The following is a 21,744-nucleotide window of genomic DNA, read 5'->3' as shown; positions in this document are numbered from 1 at the left end:
GTAGTTATGATCCAGTTATTATTACTGGGTTTCATATTTTTATTACAGGTAACTCTCGATTTACGCGAGTATTGTGTCCTTGAAGATCAAACAAGAGGTAGGTTTCTATCAAAAAATAAATATTCATTCAGTGGAGAGAGAGAGAGAGAGAGAGAGAGTATATCCATATCACCGAAATATCCACTCAGGCACTCAATCTCAGCCTCACTATGGGGAGGAAGAAATGAGGGACACCATGAGTGACTGGCTAATACCGTACCGTATAGCTGGTACCATTAGTACTGGTACTGGTACCGGTACCTGCGCACCCCTATTGCTGAGTAGCGTGGCAGCGTGGGTACTGTATTGTTGTTCAAGTGGCACGCGGAAAGAACTGAGCTCAGCTGTGTGGTTGCGGTGCCGTGTGAGTCCAGTTGCGTGAGACATCTAGTGGCTACTCCATAAAATATCGCGTATAAGTGAAAAAACGTGTAAATTAAACATTTATTTGGATTTTGGACCCCGCGTTATTTCAAAAACGCGTAAACCAAACTCACATAAATCGAGAGTTACCTGTACCGGAGTTGTATGGAAAGAATCATCCATTAGTAAACGATTTGCATAGTATGATATGCTTAAGCACATGAAGTTAAAAAAGAAAATGGCAGAGACTTTGTGGTGAGTACCCAACAGTAAAGTGAGATTTTAGTGACTATTTTTAAAAAGTATACATAAAATACTGTGGACTGTATTTGTAAAATGTATACATAAAATACTGTGGAGTTTATAGTAAAGGCAAACCTTGCTTTTTTAACAGGTTACATTTCTAAGAAACCGTTGGCTAATTGAAATTTTATTGTGGGAAGCAATTATAACATGAGTTCATTGGAGTTTATTTCCAAGACCTGTTTAGTTTAGTTTATTTATTTGTTTATTTTATTTATTTATTTATTTTATTTATTTATTTATTATTATTATTATTTTTTTTTTTTACTAAATCATCTTTGTGTATTTTAAGACTCCCTTGCCAATAATTCACAAAGGTGGAACCCTGCTGTACTGAACTCTTCCACCCTGCATTTAAGGCAAATCCATGAGTAGATCAACCCTTACCTCAAATTATTATTTTCACGGAGTTCCATTACCTACAGAGCTTGTAGGAATCTAGTAATATATTTTGAATAGTGATATGTCCAGAAACACAGCTATTACCCCCTCACCCACATTTCCACCTCTTGTGCTCCCACTACAACTCGTGTTAAGATTTTCAACATCAATTACAGTCAAGATTGAGGTCAGTCAAATCTAATGAGACCAAAAACCTGATCGGAGTGATAGAGTTGGAGTAATTGAACTCAGAGAAAATAATAACTAAGTATTCGGCGCCCACTAAAATAACCTATATGGTGCACGAAGAAATACCCGTAGCCCGTGGGTTAAAATAAGTCACTCACCGCTAAGTTTGGTTATATTGATACTCTCAGGAGGATGGTTCATGGGAATCATCTGGCTGAGACATGTGGTTGATTTAAAATTGCTCTGGGGAAAAAAAAATTTCAATTAAATTTTGGTGTATGTGAAGTAAATGCTTGTAAAGCAAGGTTTGCCTGTACATATAGCTGATGAATGACAATATTAATGATATTTTATGCTCCTTTATGCATACTTTATGCATCATCCTATTCCTAGGAATGGCAGAAAACTCTGAGGGCGGGCTGCGAATGTGTGTGGAATTGGGGGGAAATCTGCAAATGTGTGAATCTAGGATTAGTGAACTTGCAAATACAAGGGGACAAGTGCATTTCTCAATCCACTCTCTACCACAATGCATACACGAAGGGACAGCTATAACAACACCCCATCAGTAACATTAGACTGCTAGTGGCACATTAGAAATTCATTTAACCCCATGGGAGGGGAGGGGGAATAAACTCTTTTGCAGCCAGGAATCAAACTGTTATCAGGGATATAGGGCACTCTACCCATTCTGTCAATAAGGGTGCACGCTTTAGCACATTGAGAGTAAGCAAACCATTTATATATATATATATATATATATATATATATATATTATATATATATATATATATATATATATATATATATATATATATATATATATATATATATATATATATATATATATATATATATATATATATATATATATATATATATATATATATATATATATATATATATATATATATATATATATATATATATATATATATATATATATATATATATACCCAAAATTAATGTCTCCAAAATATTCAGAAATCACAGAAATGTTTATTGTCAATAATGTTTACATCATTTTAAATTTTGAACATTTATCTATTTTTCTACATAATCGCCATTTCGGTCGATGCATTTTTGTAGGCGCTGTGGCAGTTTTTGTATGCCTATGTCATACCAGCTCGCCGCCGTGTCTCTGAGTAAGCTTTGAACCTCATCTTTCACCTCGTCGTCGTTGCTGAAGCGCGTTCCGACCAAATGTTCTTTCAACTTAGGGAACAGGTGGTAGTCACTGGGTGCCAAGTCCTGACTATAAAGTGGGTGGGTGATGATGTCCCATCCAAACTGTTGCAGGAGACCGACTGTTTGACGGGCAATGTGGGGGTGAGCGTTGTCGTGGAGAATGCTTACACCTTTGTTCAAAATTCCTCTTCTCTGGTTCTGAATCGCCCGTCTGAGCTTTTTCAGTGTCTCACAGTACCTGTCAGCATTTACTGTGGTCCCCGAAGCGACCAACAAACACAACAGTGTTGCCAACAACCGCTCAAACCGTTTCTGTGGGTCTCCTCCGCGTGGCCCGTCAAACCGTCGCTCTCCTGCAACAGTTTGGATGGGACATCATCACCCACCCACCTTATAGTCGGGACTTGGCACCCACTGATTATCACCTGTTTCCTAAGTTGAAAGAACATTTGGCCGGAACGCGCTTCAGCAACGGCGATGAGGTGAAAGATGAGGTTCAACGCTTCCTCAACAACATGGCGGCGAGATGGTATGACATAGCCATACAAAAACTGCCACAACGCCTATAAAAATGCATCGACCGAGATGGCGATTATGTAGAAAAATAGATAAATGCTCACAATTTAAAATGATGTAAACATTATTGACAATAAACGTTTCTGTGATTTCTAAATATCTTGCAGACCTTAATTTTGGGATTACCCTCGTATATATATATATATATATATATATATATATACATATATATATATATAGATATATATATATATATATATATATATATATATATATATATATATATATGGAAACTTTTGAGCTTGAGTGTTGGCAAAATTGTAAAAATACATGCTTTTTTATTTTAGATGGGGTGAGCTGTGTGTGTCTGCACGATCTGGTGATGGAGACAGGATTGGCGGCCATGGGTGCAGGCAACTCCCTGATGATGCAGGGCCATCATAGTTAAGGTGCCCAAGGTTGCATTTTTCCTGACCACTATGGCAGTTTCTTAAGAGGTTCCCCTGGAATATGTGGAAGCTGCTGGTTGTTGGGACTTTTTAGGCAATTTTTGGTGTTGAGATCCATGAGTTACTCCCAAGTAAAACTTTGTAATTTTGGCGTAGGGCGTTGGCCAACCATACAGTAGCAGCAGCAACATTTCAGAGAATTTATGCTTCATCGTTATCCACATTTTTTTCACCCTGGAAAGGCCCTTGCTCAGTCTTTTCCATATTTTGTCAGTAATGTATACAGCTGCCATCACTGTTTAAGGTGGCTTGGCATGTCCACTTAAACATTGTCTACTAGTTATCAGTTATCTAGTCAGTGAGAAAGGGTGTTTTGTCGTCTCCACTAACACATTCACTTGCTGTCAAATGTTTTACTTGGCGTACAGACAGCAGATATAGTATTTCCATTTGAAAGTGGCCCATGGGGTGTTGTCTTAACCGGGTCAGCCCCGTCCCACATCTCTGCCACACACTCTCAACACCTCTCGTTTCCTCTCACATGTCAGCTATTTACTACCTTTAAATGAATTTAATTAAATAATTGGATAATCAAATAAGGTCATATAGTGTTATGATTGTTTCGTTTTTAGGATAATAACAAAGATTTTGTATAAATACCACGACACTTGACAACGTTGTCAGGTGTTGTAATATTTATACAAAATCTTTGTTGTTATCCCAAAAACAAAACAATCATAACACTATATGACCTTATTAGATTATCCAATTATTTAATTAAATTAATTTAAAGTTAGTAAATATTTGACTTGTGAGAGGAAGCGAGAGGTGTTGAGAGTGTGTGGCAGAGATGTTGGATGGGGCTGACCTGCTTAAGACAACACGCCACGGCCAGTTTCAAATTAAATACTATAGTAAGGAAGACTGGTGTGTTCAGTGAGATGTCGAGTTCTGGTTGAAGACCTCACAGGAGACCCTGCCAGTACTGTAACAATACAAGAGCCTATAAAAGTGTCTTAAACAAGTGTCATTAGATACCAGTTGATGAAAGAACCTACATTGCGAATCTTGGAGATCTTCTGAAGAAAGTATATACATTCCATCAACACAACCCACTTCATTTAATGACTGAGGATGTACTTCGTATTTGTTTCTCTCAGGTACCACCCCAAAAAATTTTATAAACACTGTATTTGTGAATTTTTTAAAGTTCAAGCTACTGTTTCCTGCACTTACACATACCATCCCCACAGGTAATGAGGGGAAGAGCATCTTACCCAAGCTTCTGCGGATGTGCCAAACAGTCCTCATCACCCCAGGACGCAGCATCCACCCTCACCTCCTGTGCCTCAAAGTCTGTCACCATCCCCTTCCTGCTGCACAGTCTTTACCATATCGGAAGACTTCTTGCAGGACCTTTTTGTCAAAGTCATCTCCCTATATATTTTCTCACATTTCTTTGTAACATTTCTGCTTGTTGTTTAAGGATTGCTCCCTCCTAAATGGTGGGAGCGTGGGCCTTTGCCAATTTATGGCGGCCCGTAACAGGGTGCTGAGACTGACTCTATCGGCTGATGTCAGCTAAGCCCACCAAGTCGGTCTGCCGACGAGGACTGGCATACCTCTGCTTTTCCATTTGTAGGTAGGAATTTAGTTGGTGTTTGTAGCCATACAAAAATAATTAGATGGATGGATATAAGAAAAGTACAATGTAGCCATATAAGAGTTTGTTTAGAAAGCAGTGTGTTGGTGAGTTTGGTAGAAGCAAGTTAATTGGGAGAATCATGATGGTAGAAGTGTAAGCACAGAGGTTAAGAAAAGATTCAGCAATTTACTTGAGCCCTTTAGAATCTTTAGGCCACAAGGACTTATGTTAAGTGAGAAAAACTTGTTGAAATTAAGCTTCTCTATATCTTCGTTAGTTGTGTGATCATTCATAATGCCTCTGTGGGATGGAGGACCTCACAGAAATTGTTACTGGCAGACTCAAACTGTAATGCATGGGTTACCAGTTTACCTTCTGGTTTCCCTAGCTATTCATTTATCGACCATTCTGAAAAGGAGGAAGAATGGCTGGGTGGGCTGCATGTCAACTGCCTAGGCTGGGATTCAAACCCAAGCCCACAGGTTTGTAGTTACTCTATTTGAAATTAGGTTTATCTCTTCATCCTATGAGTTAGTTATGGAATAATTCCCAATTCCTCTGATCTGAGGGTAGATGTAATCAAAATACATAGTATTTCCTTTTGTTTTATATAAACTGTACATTTCAGGATGCAGTGATGGATGGCCGTGAAGACAAGGAACACAGGGGGTGATGCCAACACATGATGCCACCAATCCCAGGGCCATGGATGAGGTGCTGGTGTCATTATATTCCAGGTGTGTATGGTGGTCGTCTTCAGGTATTAGGTAGAGAATGTGTTGTGGCATAGGTTATAGTTTTTTATTCCTAATATCTCGGTAAGCCACACTCTCCTCAGTGTTAGCAAATATCTGGCTCAGCTGTATCTTACCAAATGGTAAGAGCTGATTAGATCTTTTAATATCTGTGCAATTCTAATACTTGTTAGTCTGCATTTATTTTACATGTCTACTCATGACTTTTTTTTTATATGGAAACTGATTTCCATTTTTTTATATGGAAACTGATTTCCAAAAGGTAAAGAAAAGCTGTGTGATAATTAGAGCAAGAGGAAGGAGAATAGTTGAAAACTGTATACCAAGTTTCATTATAACTGAATTTAACACAACTATCAAATCAAGTCAAGAGTTAAGTAAGGATTCTCAGACAAAGCTACCTTCATTACTGTGTTCTCAAATTTTATGCAAAGTATAGCAAAGCTGAGGTAAAGATTTCATATGAAGAGATTTGAGGTCATGGACTTGAATATTCGTTTGTGTGATGTGTCCTACTGTGTCTGTGTACTGCTGTCGCCCTCCCTCCCATCAAGTGGAGGGGGGGGCTTAGGACCTAAATTGCGCCCTTTCTAAGATTCACTGAGATCTGGGGGGGTATCATTCCTAGGCGCCATACCATACCATACCATATATATATATATATATATATATATATATATATATATATATATATATATATATATATATATATATATATATATATATATATATATATATATTAGGCCATTATATGGTCAGTTTTTATTTATACACATATTTCATGGAGAACATTGTAATAACCTTTCTTGCATCAATGTGGTACAAACAACAAAGATATGTTGATTTCAGCAAGAGAACTAAATATTTCACCATGAAAGTGTTTTTACTTAAGGATATTTCTTGAGCAGTCTGCCATAGTTACTGCAAAGTCACATTGTCTATTTGATGAGGAAAAACTTGACACCTTGTATTTGGGGTCGCTGTTTTGAGATTGTAGCTCAGGATTTAAGACTGTATGCCTTTTCAGGGGTCATGCGGCAGCACTGGGGTTCAAACTGCCTGGCTCTGGCTCTTCACTTCCTGGGTTTTACACACTAACCCACTAGACCACCTCAGCCAGCAAATCTAGTGATTTATTCATATAATTTGACGCAATCAACTTATCTGCTCTGTTTCCACCACCTTCATCCTAATTGGGTTAGTTTAGTTATAACTCATCCCAATAAAACATTCATATGAATGTCAAGTAACCACAGAATCACCTAGTAAGCTACGGAAATGTTTTACATTTTTCCTATTGGTCATCTATTACATTCGTCTGTCATCAGGCTATTACACTAGGAACCTAAAAGTATTAGCTACCTCAGCTCTGCCATACACTGTAACCATTGAACATTGCAAGAGGGAGAGGTTGATGGTGACTGATGGGAGGCAGGGGAGACAACGGTACACAGACAAGAGAAGAGATGGTAGGGCATTTTGATACCTATTAGCACCATAATTTTAAATTTTTTAACTTCAAGGGGCAGATGGGTGATAGCTATTATTACATGTCAATTTGTAAAGGGAATTTGACATTGATTGACATAGCAATGTAAAATAATATGAAAGACATGTCCAATAACATGATTTGTTTATATTTGGGCATAATGAAGCTATGGCAGTCAATGTCAAATTCTCTGCACATTGGCATTGAAAAATAGCTATCACCCCTCTGCCCCTTGAAATTGAGAAAATTAAAATTGTGAAGTTAATAAGCATCAAAATACCCAGCTACAAATAGGCCCGTTGACTATGTAGTGTCTCAGATTCCAGAGATAACTGTTGCATTATATGTTGTCAGATAAGGGTACATGGCTTACTGAAATATTAAAAATGAGTAGACTATACATATCCTAAAACCAGCATGATTACAAGCATACGTTGATTAACTGTAGATGTGACTCCTTAAACAAGTTCACAGAACTCGTCCAACTGGTGTCTTGTTTCAGAAGGAAGAATGGAGACAAGGAAGCTGCTGCCCTATCTGCAGGAGCCCTGGTGTGGTGTGGTGAGCTGTCCCCCCTTATCTGCGCATGTGCAAGTTTTGTTTACAAACATAATTCCTTCACTGCAATAAGTCATTTGATAGCTTATAATGAGCTTACCTATTATCTTATGATTTTCCTTGTCTCCCGAGAGTTCAAGGGTGAAATGGGCTCTAGATGTTGCCCATTAATTGGCATGTATCCATTGAACCTGATGGAGAATCGGAAGGGAACTCTCAGGAGACGGCAGGAAAATCATATAAAACAGGCAAGCCTATTATAACCATTAAAGAACTTAATGCAGTGAGAGAAATGTTTATAAATAAGACCAAGACAGCTCACACATGTGCAGATCAGGGGGAACAGTTCAAGATAGGCAGACAGCTCATTACACCACACCAGAGCCTGGGGACTTCCTGGGCCCATACTTCTAAAGCTAACACCTCGCGGTGCGAGTAGCTAAAGTTGGTCCCGGGCAGGCATAAATCCTGGGTCTCGTCTGATGTTTGACATTCAAATGTAAACATTGCCGGGTATTGCTAGTCAGCCAGCGTGCCTCATCAAAATCATTTTACATTCAAATGCTCACTATAGCCTTACAAAACCCTATTATAACAGATATGATGTACTTCTATTCAATACTTTCACCATTTTAAGGTATTCTTACCCATTAATTTTCATATGAGATAACTGATCTCACCATTGTTGGCAACTTTACGTTCCCCATTACCCGTGGCGGCTGGAGCCCTAGCTATGGTGCACACTCGCCTCTGAGACAAGACATAAGTCAAACGGCTTATGTCTTTATAAGTATGGGCCCTGGGGCATAATTGCAGGGGTGCAATGCAAATGCTTATGAATTCATGGCATACATTCACTAGATAAATAAAGATCCTGCTCTACTCCTATGCTCTTTCAATACGTCCATGTTCCTAATGGCCTAAATTACACCCCTCTAACAAAAACACTGGACAAATCATCTCCTTGATAATGAGTGTCCACAGGGAAGACTATATTTTTGTATACCCTTTCCAGCATATACACTTGAATGGCTGTGTATGCAATGTACAGTCAGCAAAAAAAGCATCAAACACTCATGGGTCTTTGGAATAGATTCTGAGTGAAATCTACAGAGTGATGTGTCAGTTTAGTGGGTACCAATGGGTAGACTAGCTTTTGTATCCACCTAACACAACACTGTCTGTAGATTAACACTCAAATTCTATTTCAAGGACCCATGAGTGTTCAATACATTTTTTGCCACTGTATATTTCATAGTAAGCCATTTGAATGTATACAATGGACAGTTTATATAAGAATGTAATCTTCCCTTAGTGGACACATTATCTAGAAGAGACGTTATACTTGTCCCCTGTAGGCAGGGACACTTCTTGTGCTGAGTACTTTCTTCACCCATTCAGGGCTGTGCTGTCTTGGCCCCACACACCTTCGCTGATATGGAGTATGACAAGTTGTGCCTGTCTGGAAAAAAAAAGCCAAACTAAATTGTTGTAAAGCTATGGGATGTTAAAATAGTGATTGAAATTTAGTAGTTCCTTGTTGATTAATGAAGTGCTCTATCACTGAACAAGATATACACGTCCTAAGCTGGCAAATAGGAAAGAAAAAAAATAATTGACTCTTCATTAGAAACTGCCTGCATTCTGGCCACTCACGTGCAAGTTCCACCCAGCATCTCAGCAGCATTACCTTACTACAAACACATCCTGCTGCCCTCCACTAAGGCTGGCCCTCAGGTGTGCAAGGAGGTGGGTGGTATGGGTGGTACTGCTGAAGCTCTACTGACGCTCAGCAATACATAGATTGAAGGCCAATCTGTAAAGGGTTGAGATTCATCAATACCTTTCCATTACCATTCTTATCCATGTTAGCAAAGAGTGGGGATCCAGGATTACATGGGTGAATATGAAACTGGTAGTGTACGAGGAGGGAGAGAAAGTGTTTCCAATCAATCTACTAAAAAGAATAAACACTTGAAAACATCCTCTGTATAACTTAAAGCCTTACCAGACACACTCCCAGCACCCAAAATGAGAGAGATGGAGGGGTGAGAGCAAGGAATGCTATCTCAGCCGATGTGCTTCTGAGGAGGTAGTTTCTGATGGGCCTTTCAGGTTAGGTGTGGCCTGGGGTGGCATCCAGTCTTGGTGTGGCCTATGGTAGAGCCATACCTTGTCTATACCTTGCCCTATGGTGGCGGTGGGTGTCCAGGATGGAAGAGGGAAGCGGCAAGCAATGACCAGGCCATCAGTCATCAACTCTTGGGACAGTTTTGCCTCAAGGTCTGCCATCTGTGGACAAGAATACAAGATTCTGATCCTCTGTAGCCTGCCTAACCAGCCATGGAAAGGTGGATTGACAGGTGAGCAGAAAACAGTGATCGTTATCATTCAGCAGACAACAATTCCAATTACTTCATTAATATATACTCTCTTACTTTTTTCTACACATCTACATGAATAGAGTGACATTATTTGGGTGTGTGTAGGGTTGTAAAATTCTCGGGAATTTTGAACTGGGAAGCTTTCCATGGGAATTTTGGGAATTTTCAGGAACTTTGAGAATTAGGTAAATTTACATGTTTGCCTATGGTGCCTTCATTTTTTATTTTCTATTTATTTATTTTTTATTTTTTGAGGCTGAGGTTATTTTTATTAGGCTATCATGTGGTCATTTTTTATTTATGCACATACTTTACAGAAAACACTGTAATCAACCTATTTAGTTTGCATCAAGGCGAGACAAATAGCAAAGATACAATAATTTCAGCAAGAGAACCAAATATTTCACCGTGAAAATGTTTTGCTCACTGATTTTTCTTGAGAAGTCTGCCATCAGTTATGTGAGGTTATGTCCCTGAGCCTGTTGGTGGCGCAGGTAGGATTTTTTAGGTGACATCCATTGAGGTTCATGCCACCCTCCGGTGCTCTCTGATCAGAGATGGAACTTATAGCAACATGTGGGTGTTCTGCCACTCGATGACAGCTTGAACACACACACACACACACACACAGATCACAGAGAGAGAGAGAGAGAGAGATTTGGGTGTATTCATATTTGTATTCGCATAATTATTGATAGAAATGAAAGTATTCTGATTCATATTGGAATACAAGAGAATAGTGTTCGTATTCTGTGAATAATCTGACGAATACTTCAAAATTTATTATCCGAAATACCAGCTGTTCCTCACAACCCCAGCCTCCTGGGCGGACGTGTAATGGTCGCGTATAGTACAGGTCCATGAGCTCATTTTTCTGTTGCATAACTTTAGAATAGAGTTGTAACCAGTTACATCAAAAAGGTATTTTTCAATGAAAAGTATTCATGAATACATTCAAGAAGTATTCATATTTGTATTCAAATTAAAACCATTTCAGTGTATTCCAATTCGTATTCATATTCATTGGAATTTGAAGTATTTGTATTCGAATACACAACTCTTGTATTCACTCCATCCGTGACCCTAACCAAACCTGGCACAGTTACCACACGTATTGGCTCAGAAAAATCATCTATGCTTCCTTACTCATGAGCCTTTCAATATAACAATGTGAGGTCTTTCTTTGTTGATTTATGCTTCAAGTTGTAGGCTGTCATGTGTCTGAAGATGCCTTAAACTTAACCTAAGCTAAAACCACAAAAAGTTACTAAATGTCATTACTCAGAAAAACTCATATATGCTTCGTTACTAATAAGACTTTCTATATAATAAAGTGAAGAATTTCTTTGTTAATCTATACTAAAGGTTTCTGGATGTCATGTGTCTGAAAATTCTCTAAACTTAACTTAACCTAACCAAAGTCCAAGCATTTACAATATAAAATTTACTCAGAAATTTCATATATGCTTTCTTATTAATAAGACTTTCTATACCACAAAATGAGGTAATTCTTTGTTGATTTATACCATAAGGTGTGTTTGAAGATACCCTAAACTTAGCCTAACCTGCCCTAACAAAACCACAAACAGTTACTATAGGTCTGACTCAGAAAATTCATATATGCTTCCTTACTAACGAGACTTTCTAAACGACAAAGTGAGGTCATTCTTTGTTGACTTACACCATAAGGTGCTGGCTATCATGTGTTTGAAGATACCCTAAACTTAACCTAACCTAACAAAACCCCTAACAGTTAATATAGGTCTTGACTCAGAAAATTCATATATGCTTCCTTACTAATGAGACTTTCTATACAACAAAGTGAGGTCATTCTTTGTTGATTTAAACCATAAGGTGCTGGCTGTCATGTGTTTGAAGATACCCTAAACTTAACCTGACCTAACCTAACAAAACCCTAAATAGTTACTATAGGTCTTGACTCAGAAAACTCATATATGCTTCCTTACTAATGAGACTTTCTATATAACAAAGTGAGATCATTCTTTGTTTATTTAAACTTTAAGGTGCTGGCTATCATGTGTCTGAAGACACCCTAACCTAACCTAACCTAAAAAAAAAAAAAAAAAAAAGTTGCAATAGGTCTTGACTCAGGAAATTCATATGTGCTTCCTTACTAATGAGACTTTAAATACAATAAAGTGAGGTCATTCTTTGTCAATTTATACCATAAGGTGCTGGCTATCATGTGTTTGAAGATACCCTAAACTTAACCTGACCTAACAAAACCTGAAACAGTTACTGTAGGTCTTGGCTCAGAAAAATCATATATACTTTCTTACTCATGAGATTATTTATATAAGAAATTGAAGTCATTCTTTGTTGATTTATGCTGCAAATTGTTGGCTGTCATGTAAACGTTTGAAGATACCCCAAACTTAACCTAACCTAACAAAACCAAAAAGTTTCCATACGTCTTTACTCAGAAAAACTCATCTATGCACCCTTACTAATGAGACTTTCTATATAACACAGTGAAGGCTTTCTTTGTTAATCTATGCAATAGGTTTCTGGATATCATGTGTTTGAAAATTTCCAAAATTTAACTTAACCTAACAAAACCCCAAACAGTTACCATACATCTTGACTCAGAAAATAATTTCTTCTTCCTTACTAAATGAGACTTTCTATATAACACAGAGAAGAGTTTCTTTGTTAATTTATGCTATAGGTGTTTGGATATCATGTGTTTGAAAGTTCCTTAAATTCAACCTAATCTATTGGAAATATAATTTTTGTTGCTTAATTTTTTATTTATTTTATTAACCAAAAAAATGGTTTGTTTATTAATATGAATACACATGTAAAAATTTCAAATTTAAAAAAATCCCAAAATTCCCAGAAACTTTCCTACTCTTTGCAACCCTAGGTGTGTGCAGTACTTTCATTCTACCACAAGACTCTGTGGTAAATTGTTTAACACACCTGGCTACAATTCCACAGGCCCAGGTTAGAATCCTGACCTAGGTAGTCAGTGCACAGTCCACCCAGTTGTCAATCCTCACTTTCAGGTTGGTTGATAAAAGGGTACCTGAGGAGGGTGAAGTGGACATCACACTTAGTCTCTATCCCACAATAATGCACACACAACCAACACTCACCATCTCCTCCACCCCGAAGATGACGATGTTCTGGTAATCCCGCAGGTCAAAGTGCCACAGGTTTTTGGTGATAAAAGAGGTGGAGGTCACCACTCCACCCCGCCAGGCTGCCCACCGAGAGTACCACACCAGCCATGGGTTCAGCTCCACCCCAACACTTTTCAAATGGGCCTCGCGTGCCGCTGCCACCACCTAAAACATAGAACACGCAATTACAGTACATGTCTAAAAGTCAAAATAATGTCTAGAGGTCAAGTTCAAAACCTCATCTAATATGATACTAATTTTCTGGGACTTAATTCAGTCTTTCAATCAAACATATAGCCATGACAGTACCATTCACTCAATAAACGACTTTGAACCACTAGAGGGTTCAGGGCATCAAATGTACAAGTCACATCACTCTCTTGCTTATTATAAAGTAAACACCTTTAACCCTTTTCCTGCGATCTAATTTAAAATTAATTAACACCTCAGTGCACAGCATTTAAAAAAAAAAAAAAAAAAAAATGTCCCTCAATAAATAAAATTTTGCTTCCTGAACACAAATATATATATATATATATATATATATATATATATATATATATATATATATATATATATATATATATATATATATATATATATATATATATATATATATATGAATATTGTAATGCTACAACATTTCTTACCTAAGTAATCAGCATCTTGCTTTTTGCAATACTGCGCTGCCTGACGTAAGATGCTGATGACAGATATGCCAGATGCTTCGGGTATAATAGGTAGCGCGTTTATATTTTCACTAACAAAATGTTTTATGTTTATGCATTTATGATCACTTGATACTGAATTTTCTGTAATTCTATAAGAAAATAAATAAATAAATAAATAAATAAAATAAAATAAAATAAAAATCTGCCACACCTCAGCGTGAAAATGTCATACATTCCTACTTGACATTATAAGGGCTACTGACTACAATTCAAACACAACATGATTTATGTCTGGAAACACTGCAGCAGATGTCACATATCAATTCCACTTAATTTCTGCACAAAAGAATTGGTGCACTACTTTGAAATTATCCTGGCCCATGTGTGGGACACTCGCAGGTAACGGCACCAAAGTCTGTGTCTCATATATGGGACACTCACAGGGAAAGGGTTAAGTTGCTGTTCTTTAGTTCAGAATTACAAATAGGACAACACAGCAAAAAGAAAAGTAATTTTTAAATTTTGAGAAACGTGTAAACGTCTGTAAAGCTACTCTTCAGTCAGCAATAACCCACTTATTGAGTTCCAAGCTCATCGTGGTGCCATACCAGTGAGACGCACAAAAATGAAGTCAAAATAAGTGCATTATTCAGCAGCGTACCATCTATTGGAGGCCCAAAGGCCCCTTTCAACACAATGACTTTCTGCTGTCAGATTAGGACAGAGCAACGTCACACATTTCAACGAGTGCGCTGTTATGCACTCAACTTTGCCAAGAATGACAAGTTGGGATATGAAGTTTCCAGTAGATTTTGAGATAAGGGATTAGAAATCTAATTTTAAGATACAAAGTGCAAGGTCACACTGTAAGGTCAGCGAAGGCAACTTGACAAGTGTTTCAATGAATCTAGCATCTGCCGATCATTACACACATGGTTGGTTCCATAAAAAGCATAACCAAAGTGAGAAAATCTATGGATAAATTATGATGGATAGCATTTTATAAAATAAAATAAATCAGAACTGTGGATGCATTTAGTTTGACAATGGCTGCCATGCATATGTGATAAGCTTCTCCCTCCTCGTGATATGGTATAAGGGGACATGATCACCCTCAAGTTGCCAGGAATCATATGTACACTCCTGGCTAATACTCTCAACTGTTGAATCAGCTGCCAAACACCAACATTATAATTGGGTTATTAGAATGTGACATCACCCACCCACTTTAATTCACCTTATTGCCAATCTCTACTAAACATTTCTACAGCATACCAGAATTTGATTAAACCATCCCCAGTCCCCAAGCCTTGCAAAACAATAAAAAGCCCTTCAGTAGTCCCTGTCAGTCCTCAGCCATGTTCCATTCCCTACCCGTGTCCCCCGGCCCTGCAGACTCACTATTCTGCCGTCGCCGCTGCCCAGGTCCACCAGTCGGCCAGAGCGTCCTTTAAGGCCAGCCAGCACATTCCTCACCTGCTGACTCGTGGCTGGGACATATGGCAGACACACCTGTTGAGACATATTCAGAGGTAAGGGAGCTTTAAGCCATACCTTTTGATGGAGAGTTGACTTTTTTTTAGCTGAAAACTGACAAGGCAAAATCCTTACAGGTAATGATAAAAAGTGGATATACATGCATCACATGCATTGAGGTTGCTTTACATGATACAGCATAGTAACTAGCTGTAATTTCCCTTTGGAACACACTGCACACAACATAAAACAAAAATCTTAATTTACAGTTGTATTTTGACATTACTATATAAATACCGGTAATTCAAGAACAAGACAAGTTGAATGTTACCCAGCACTGAGATCGAACCAATGCGATGGCGCCATTGTCTGCCTCACCACCCGAGGTAAAAGTAAACGTTTGGACAAATACACCCAGGTACCAAGTAAACTTACTGAACTAGTGGGAAAGTGAAGTATTATTTAATTAATTTGGTAGCATTTATGGTGACAATTAAAACCCCTCCCACCTCACAATCTTGCTAACGACCACTGATGGGCTGGGTTTGACCTCCATAGCCCCTCAAGAAAGTCTGCCAACACATGTAGAGAAAAAGGAAATATCATCCCACATTCAGCAGACCTATCCAAGAAACTAACCAATCCTAATATATATATATATATATATATATATATATATATATATATATATATATATATATATATATATATATATATATATATATATATATATATATATATATAATAACAAGGTTCCACTAAATAGGAACTTAGCTCCACCTAATACTGTAGTAATTTAACATTCTAAGGATATATGGTGTGGGAGGGTGTTTGCTTTAGAGGATCAGATCCTTCTACAAGAATGCAAATGCCTCTGTAAGCATGAATGGTGAGTTGAGTGAGAGTTTTGGTGTTGATGTAGGTGTAAGACAGGGGTGTGTGATGTCATCATGTCTTTTTAATGTGTACATGGACAGTTGTATGAGAAATGAAAGTCAGAGTAGGGGAGCTAAGTTCACAGCTGAAAGTGAGAGGTAGACGAGTCATTGGTGGCAGGCCTGTTTGCAGATGATACAGTATTGTTGGCAGAGAATGAGGGGACACTGCCGAGGATAGTGTATAAGTGTGACAGGGTGTGTAAGAGGAGAAAGCTGAAAGTGAATGCAGGAAAGAGTAAGGTTATGGTGTTGGAGAGGTCCAGAGAGCAGACCACTGATCCTGCAAAATGTAGTCAGAGCAGAGAGCACAACAGTGTAGGATCAGTGTAGGATAAAGTTGTGGGAAGAGAGAATGGAGGAGGTGACTGAGTTTGAATATTTTGGGATCGTTTTATGTAAGCATGAAGTTATGGAAGGTGATGTGAGGCAAAGAGCATTGAAGGGCAGACAGGTAGTAAGTGCATTGGAGAGAGGAAGAACTGTGAGCATGGAGGTAAAGAGTGGAATAAGGAGCAGTATTAACCTGCTGACTCTTGTCATGTGCGTCAGAGACACGAACATGGAATACAGCACAGCAATTGAAGACGTGCAGTGGAAATGAGTTATATAAGAGGAGCATGTGGTGTTTCAGGATGGGATGGAGAAAGTAATGAAAGTGTGTATGAGTGCTTTGGTATGGGTGTGACAGCAAAAACAGTGGATTGTGGAGTGATCGAATGGGTGAAGCGTGGTACGCAGAGATGGTTTGAACACATGATGAGAGAATAAGTATGTGAAGAGAATGTAAGAGGAAAGGACTGAGGGAGGGGGTGACAGGGGAAGACCACCTATGAAGTGGATCAATAGGGTGAGTGAGTACTGGTGCGAGAGAGTTAGAAGTATAGTAGGATTGAGCGTGCTGAGAGGGAGTGGCAGAACAGGGAGATGGAGACACTTCTGCTGCTGCCATCCTCTAGAGAAAAGTTCTCATGAGGGAGCAGGGCATCAGAGATATAGAGAGATAGATTTAACATTGAGAAATAGTTTTGTCTAAACAATGAAGTATATTCATAGTATAGAGACAAGCAAAAATCCAGGATAACATATGGATGAGAGAAGTATATAAAGCAATATAAGTTGTGTGTGCATCTTTGATACACTTATTCTTTTTACTCTACATTTGTTAGTTTTGTTGTTTCCTGATTTCCTGTAATATAGGGTAGGGAAGTGATTGATTGATTATTAAGGAAAACAGCTCTTGGCGCCGCAACTGCGGGGTCATATGGCAGGGTAGGGAAGTGTGAATAAAGTAGAGTACTACATCTCTCAAACTGAGAGCAAGAGCAACAACACACACAAAAGAAAGAGGAAAAAGCATACATCTAAGTACCTTCCTGAGGGCTGGTGTGATGAAAGGAGCTGCTATGATGCTGAGAGCCAGCGCTGCACCGCCCGTCACACCCACCAGTACCAGGCCAATACCACGCCCGCCACGCTGAACACTTTTGCTGTTGCTCTCCCTGTGACAAACAATTTGTTAGGCAAAGATTGTTCTTTTTCAATTTAATAGGTAAATGGTAATAATTCAATCTATCAAGTTAGTGAAGTTCCACTTACTAGCAGGTCCACTGAATACTGGCTTTAATTTACTATGCAGATTTCTGTGATGTGGGAAGCCCTCTCTGCACTTCTTAAGAACATAGTAAGATGCAAATAGCCATCAAATGGTATTAAGTACAGTAAAGAAAGTCTCTTCCAGCATCAGCATACTTGACAGTGTTGGTTTTTCTCAGTGATGGTACATGCTGCCCCATACTTCTAAATCACCTGTGTCATATACCACTTATTACATACAGACATACCAGGTAATTGACACATAAGATTCACACTGCCTACTTGCAGCCAAAAATCTTGTTCAACAGGACCCAGGCAGAAAGGGGCGGGCAGTGAACGTGTGAAGCAGCAGCAAGCAAACCATTCCCTCTCTGCCCCTCACACCACCACCACCACCACCACCGTCTGCCTCCTCTCCTTCACACCACTATCATCATCACCATCCTCTTCCTGCCCCTCACACCACCACCACCACCATTGTCTGCCTCCTCTCCTTCACACCACCACCATCATCACCATCCTCTTCCTGCCCCTCACACCACCACCACCACCACCATCGTCTGCCTCCTCTCCTTCACACCACCATCATCACCATCCTCTTCCTGCCCCTCACACCACCACCACCATCATCTGCCTCCTCTCCTTCACACCACCATCATCATCACCATTCTCTTCCTGCCCCTCACCACCACCATCGTCTGCCTTCTCGGTAATGCTTTATAAGAAGTCCACCTCCCCCTCTGCCACTCCAGCCCCTACTACCCCCCAAGACAAACCTGGGGAACTGTGGGGAACTGGGGTTTGGGGGGGGGGGAAAGCCAAAATCACTGAAAAATGGGCTTCCAAAATTTCCCTAGAAAAATCCCTAAATTAAGGAAAATTCCCTAATCTTGAAAGTAAGGAAAGTCCCTAACTTTATAACCTAACAGCTAACAGGGGGGCTTTGTCCCTCTCGCCCCCCTGCTAACCAAGGGGGACTGCGCCTCCTTTGGGTATTTTTTTTGGTGGGGGAGCATACTTAAAACTACTGTAACTAAACTTTACATAACCTAACCTCGACCCCCCCTACATGAATGATGCGCTGTAAATTTTTTTTTTTTGGTGGGGGAGCGTATTAAACTACTGTAACTGAACTTTACATAACCTAACCTCGACCCCCATGCTAACCAGGGGGGGCACAGCCCACCCACCCCAGCAGATACCCCATGACGTCGTGTCCAGTGGTGAGCGCCTTTTCTCCCACCATAGGTAAAACTAGAGAAGTGCAATATATGTCAGAGGTTATTATTCTCAAGGGGGCAATATTGGAGGCGCGTGCATGCTGTAATAGCTCCGAGATGTGATGCGGCTTGGATTTTTCCTAAGTCCAGCCACTTCCTCACTGCTCGAGAGTTGATATACAAACGAGTTTCCGTTGTTTTAAACTGGGAATTGTGGGTAGCAGCTTAGTATGGTTTCTCATTGTATCTAACGAGCATTGCGCCAATCACATGCCACCATTGTAAAGTCCACCAATTACAAACTTCCACCAAAGGTTCATTTATAGGCTTCGTTTGTTTTAGAGACACGTCAGCCATTCATCAGGAGGCCGACTGTCATTTCTCAACATGGCAGCCAGTGTACCGGACCTTTGTGATGATCTTCCCCTGTCTTGTGTAGAATGTTACTAGTCCTACGGGGACTTTGTAGGCACATACTACAAGGACTGTGAAGGCCTGTTAAATCTTTTAGTGAAACATGGCTTACTGCCTGAGAAAAAACTGGAAAAGAATGCAGGTTAGATATGCGCAGAAAGGCATTTAGGTGTGACAAGACCTTCACAAAGGGCAAAAAAAGGCAAGAAAAAGTGTAATTTCTGAGTCTATATATAAGGGGTAGGGGGGCTGGAGTGGCGGAGGGGGAGGCGGACTTATTATAAAGTATTACCCTGCCCTTTACACTACCACCATCATCACCGTCCTCTTCCTACCCTTCACACCATCATCACCATCCTCCTCCTACCCTTCACACCATCATCACCATCCTCTTCACACCATCCTCCTCCTACCCTTCACACCATCATCACCATCCTCCTCCTACCCTTCACACCATTATCACCATCCTCTTCACACCATCATCCCCATCCTCTTCCTACCCTTCACACCATCATCCCCATCCTCTTCCTACCCTTCACACCATCATCACCATCCTCTTCACACCATCATCACCATCCTCTTCCTACCCTTCACACCATCATCACCATCCTCTTCACACCATCATCACCATCCTCTTCCTACCCTTCACACCATCATCACCATCCTCTTCACACCATCATCACCATCCTCCTCCTACCCTTCACACCATCCTCTTCACACCATCATCACCATCCTCCTCCTACCCTTCACACCATCATCACCATCCTCTTCACACCATCATCACCATCCTCTTCCTACCCTTCACACCATCATCACCATCCTCTTCCTACCCTTCACACCATCATCACCATCCTCTTCACACCATCATCACCATCCTCTTCACACCATCATCACCATCCTCCTCCTACCCTTCACCACCACCACCCTCTCACCCCATCAGCGCCTCCATCTGTGCCTCCTCCCGGCTCTTCATGACTCCCCCAGCGTCCCGGCCGTCCGCCCCTCACCGCCACGTCCTGACAGGGGAACACGTGCCCTGGAGAGGAAGAACACGAGGAAAAACACCGAAGATTCTGAAGTTGCCGGTTGTCCGAGATCAGCTGAGCCCCGATTTTGATCTTGATCGTGATGTCACAGGTGGCTTGGGATATCTCCCCTCCCCGGCCAGCCTTTGTATCGGCAGCTCCTATGAAAGAAAAACAAAACATACATAATATCGGTGTTCAGTTACTCGGGGCAAGATGTCATCGCCTACATCTTGCACGCCACATGCTCTCCAGGAACTCTTTCACTGCCTCAATCACTCGTCCACTCGTCTCTCCACTCAGCCCCAGCAGTAGCACCATCCACTCCCTTGCCGTCCTTCCATTCACTCCACGTCCCATCTCACTCAGAAACACCTGCATCATCTTCGTTCTCTCTCTGTCTTCTTACATTCCAGCACTAGGCTACATGCTGTACAGTCTCGTCCACACCCCTGTCACACTCTGTTACGGGACTCAGACCATCTATGCATTCACATCCAAACACTGCGCTCTAGTACGCAAAAGATCACCTCTCAGGCTTCCCTCATACCACACCTCACACTTGGGGGGCTGGGGCCTCTTTCTCCCTGTGGCAGTCAAGTTTTTTATCTATTTCCATTTCATTCTTCCACTTGCTCAATCCCTCATCTTTTACTGCCATATCTATCACATTCTTCCACTTTCTTACATCCCACTCAAACCCCTCTCCGTTCTCTACAAGCCTCTCATTCAGTGCATCCACACTACACATGTATTAATAGTTGTATAATCTCACTCTGTCCTGCCTGGGGGTAGGGATGGCATGTTCCTCCCCTCTCCCTTGTTGTTTACCTGCAACAATAAACTATCAATCAATCAATCATTCACACATTCCAGACTCAATTTCTTTCACTGATCTTGGTCTTGGTCGCGGGCTTTGGTCTTCTTCTTCTTCTTCTTCTTCTTCTTTTAATCTGTTCCTCTCTGTATCGCTTCTTACTGTAGGTCCTCCTTCGTTCTTTT

The 21,744-nt window shown here is 40.1% G+C and overlaps 1 protein-coding gene and 1 long non-coding RNA gene across 3 annotated transcripts; one reads left to right on the top strand and one right to left on the bottom strand.

Moving 5' to 3' along the window:
• The first annotated feature begins 86 nt into the window (after nt 1-86).
• On the top strand, nt 87-8,761 carry LOC127006709 (uncharacterized). Of its 2 annotated transcripts, XR_007759710.1 has the most exons (4): nt 87-657; nt 3,327-3,428; nt 4,682-5,070; nt 5,702-8,761. It is a non-coding gene; the product is annotated as an uncharacterized LOC127006709 (long non-coding RNA). The 2 variants fall into 2 exon arrangements; XR_007759709.1 differs by having other exon boundaries at nt 4,682-8,761.
• LOC127006708 (ATP synthase subunit C lysine N-methyltransferase-like) lies at nt 5,666-20,850 on the bottom strand. The gene is made up of 7 exons (XM_050876930.1): nt 20,650-20,850; nt 17,860-17,989; nt 15,478-15,588; nt 13,379-13,570; nt 9,884-10,167; nt 9,566-9,691; nt 5,666-9,337 (listed from the first exon to the last, which is right to left on the bottom strand). The coding sequence occupies exons 1-5, from the start codon at nt 20,688-20,690 to the stop codon at nt 9,940-9,942; spliced, it is 702 nt and encodes a 233-aa protein (XP_050732887.1). The 5' UTR covers nt 20,691-20,850; the 3' UTR covers nt 5,666-9,337; nt 9,566-9,691; nt 9,884-9,939.
• Between the last annotated feature and the right edge of the window lie 894 nt (nt 20,851-21,744).

Source organism: Eriocheir sinensis, chromosome 33, assembly GCF_024679095.1.
Source record: "Eriocheir sinensis breed Jianghai 21 chromosome 33, ASM2467909v1, whole genome shotgun sequence".
Lineage (NCBI taxonomy): Eukaryota > Metazoa > Arthropoda > Malacostraca > Decapoda > Varunidae > Eriocheir > Eriocheir sinensis.
This window is presented reverse-complemented; position numbering and strand designations above follow the sequence as displayed.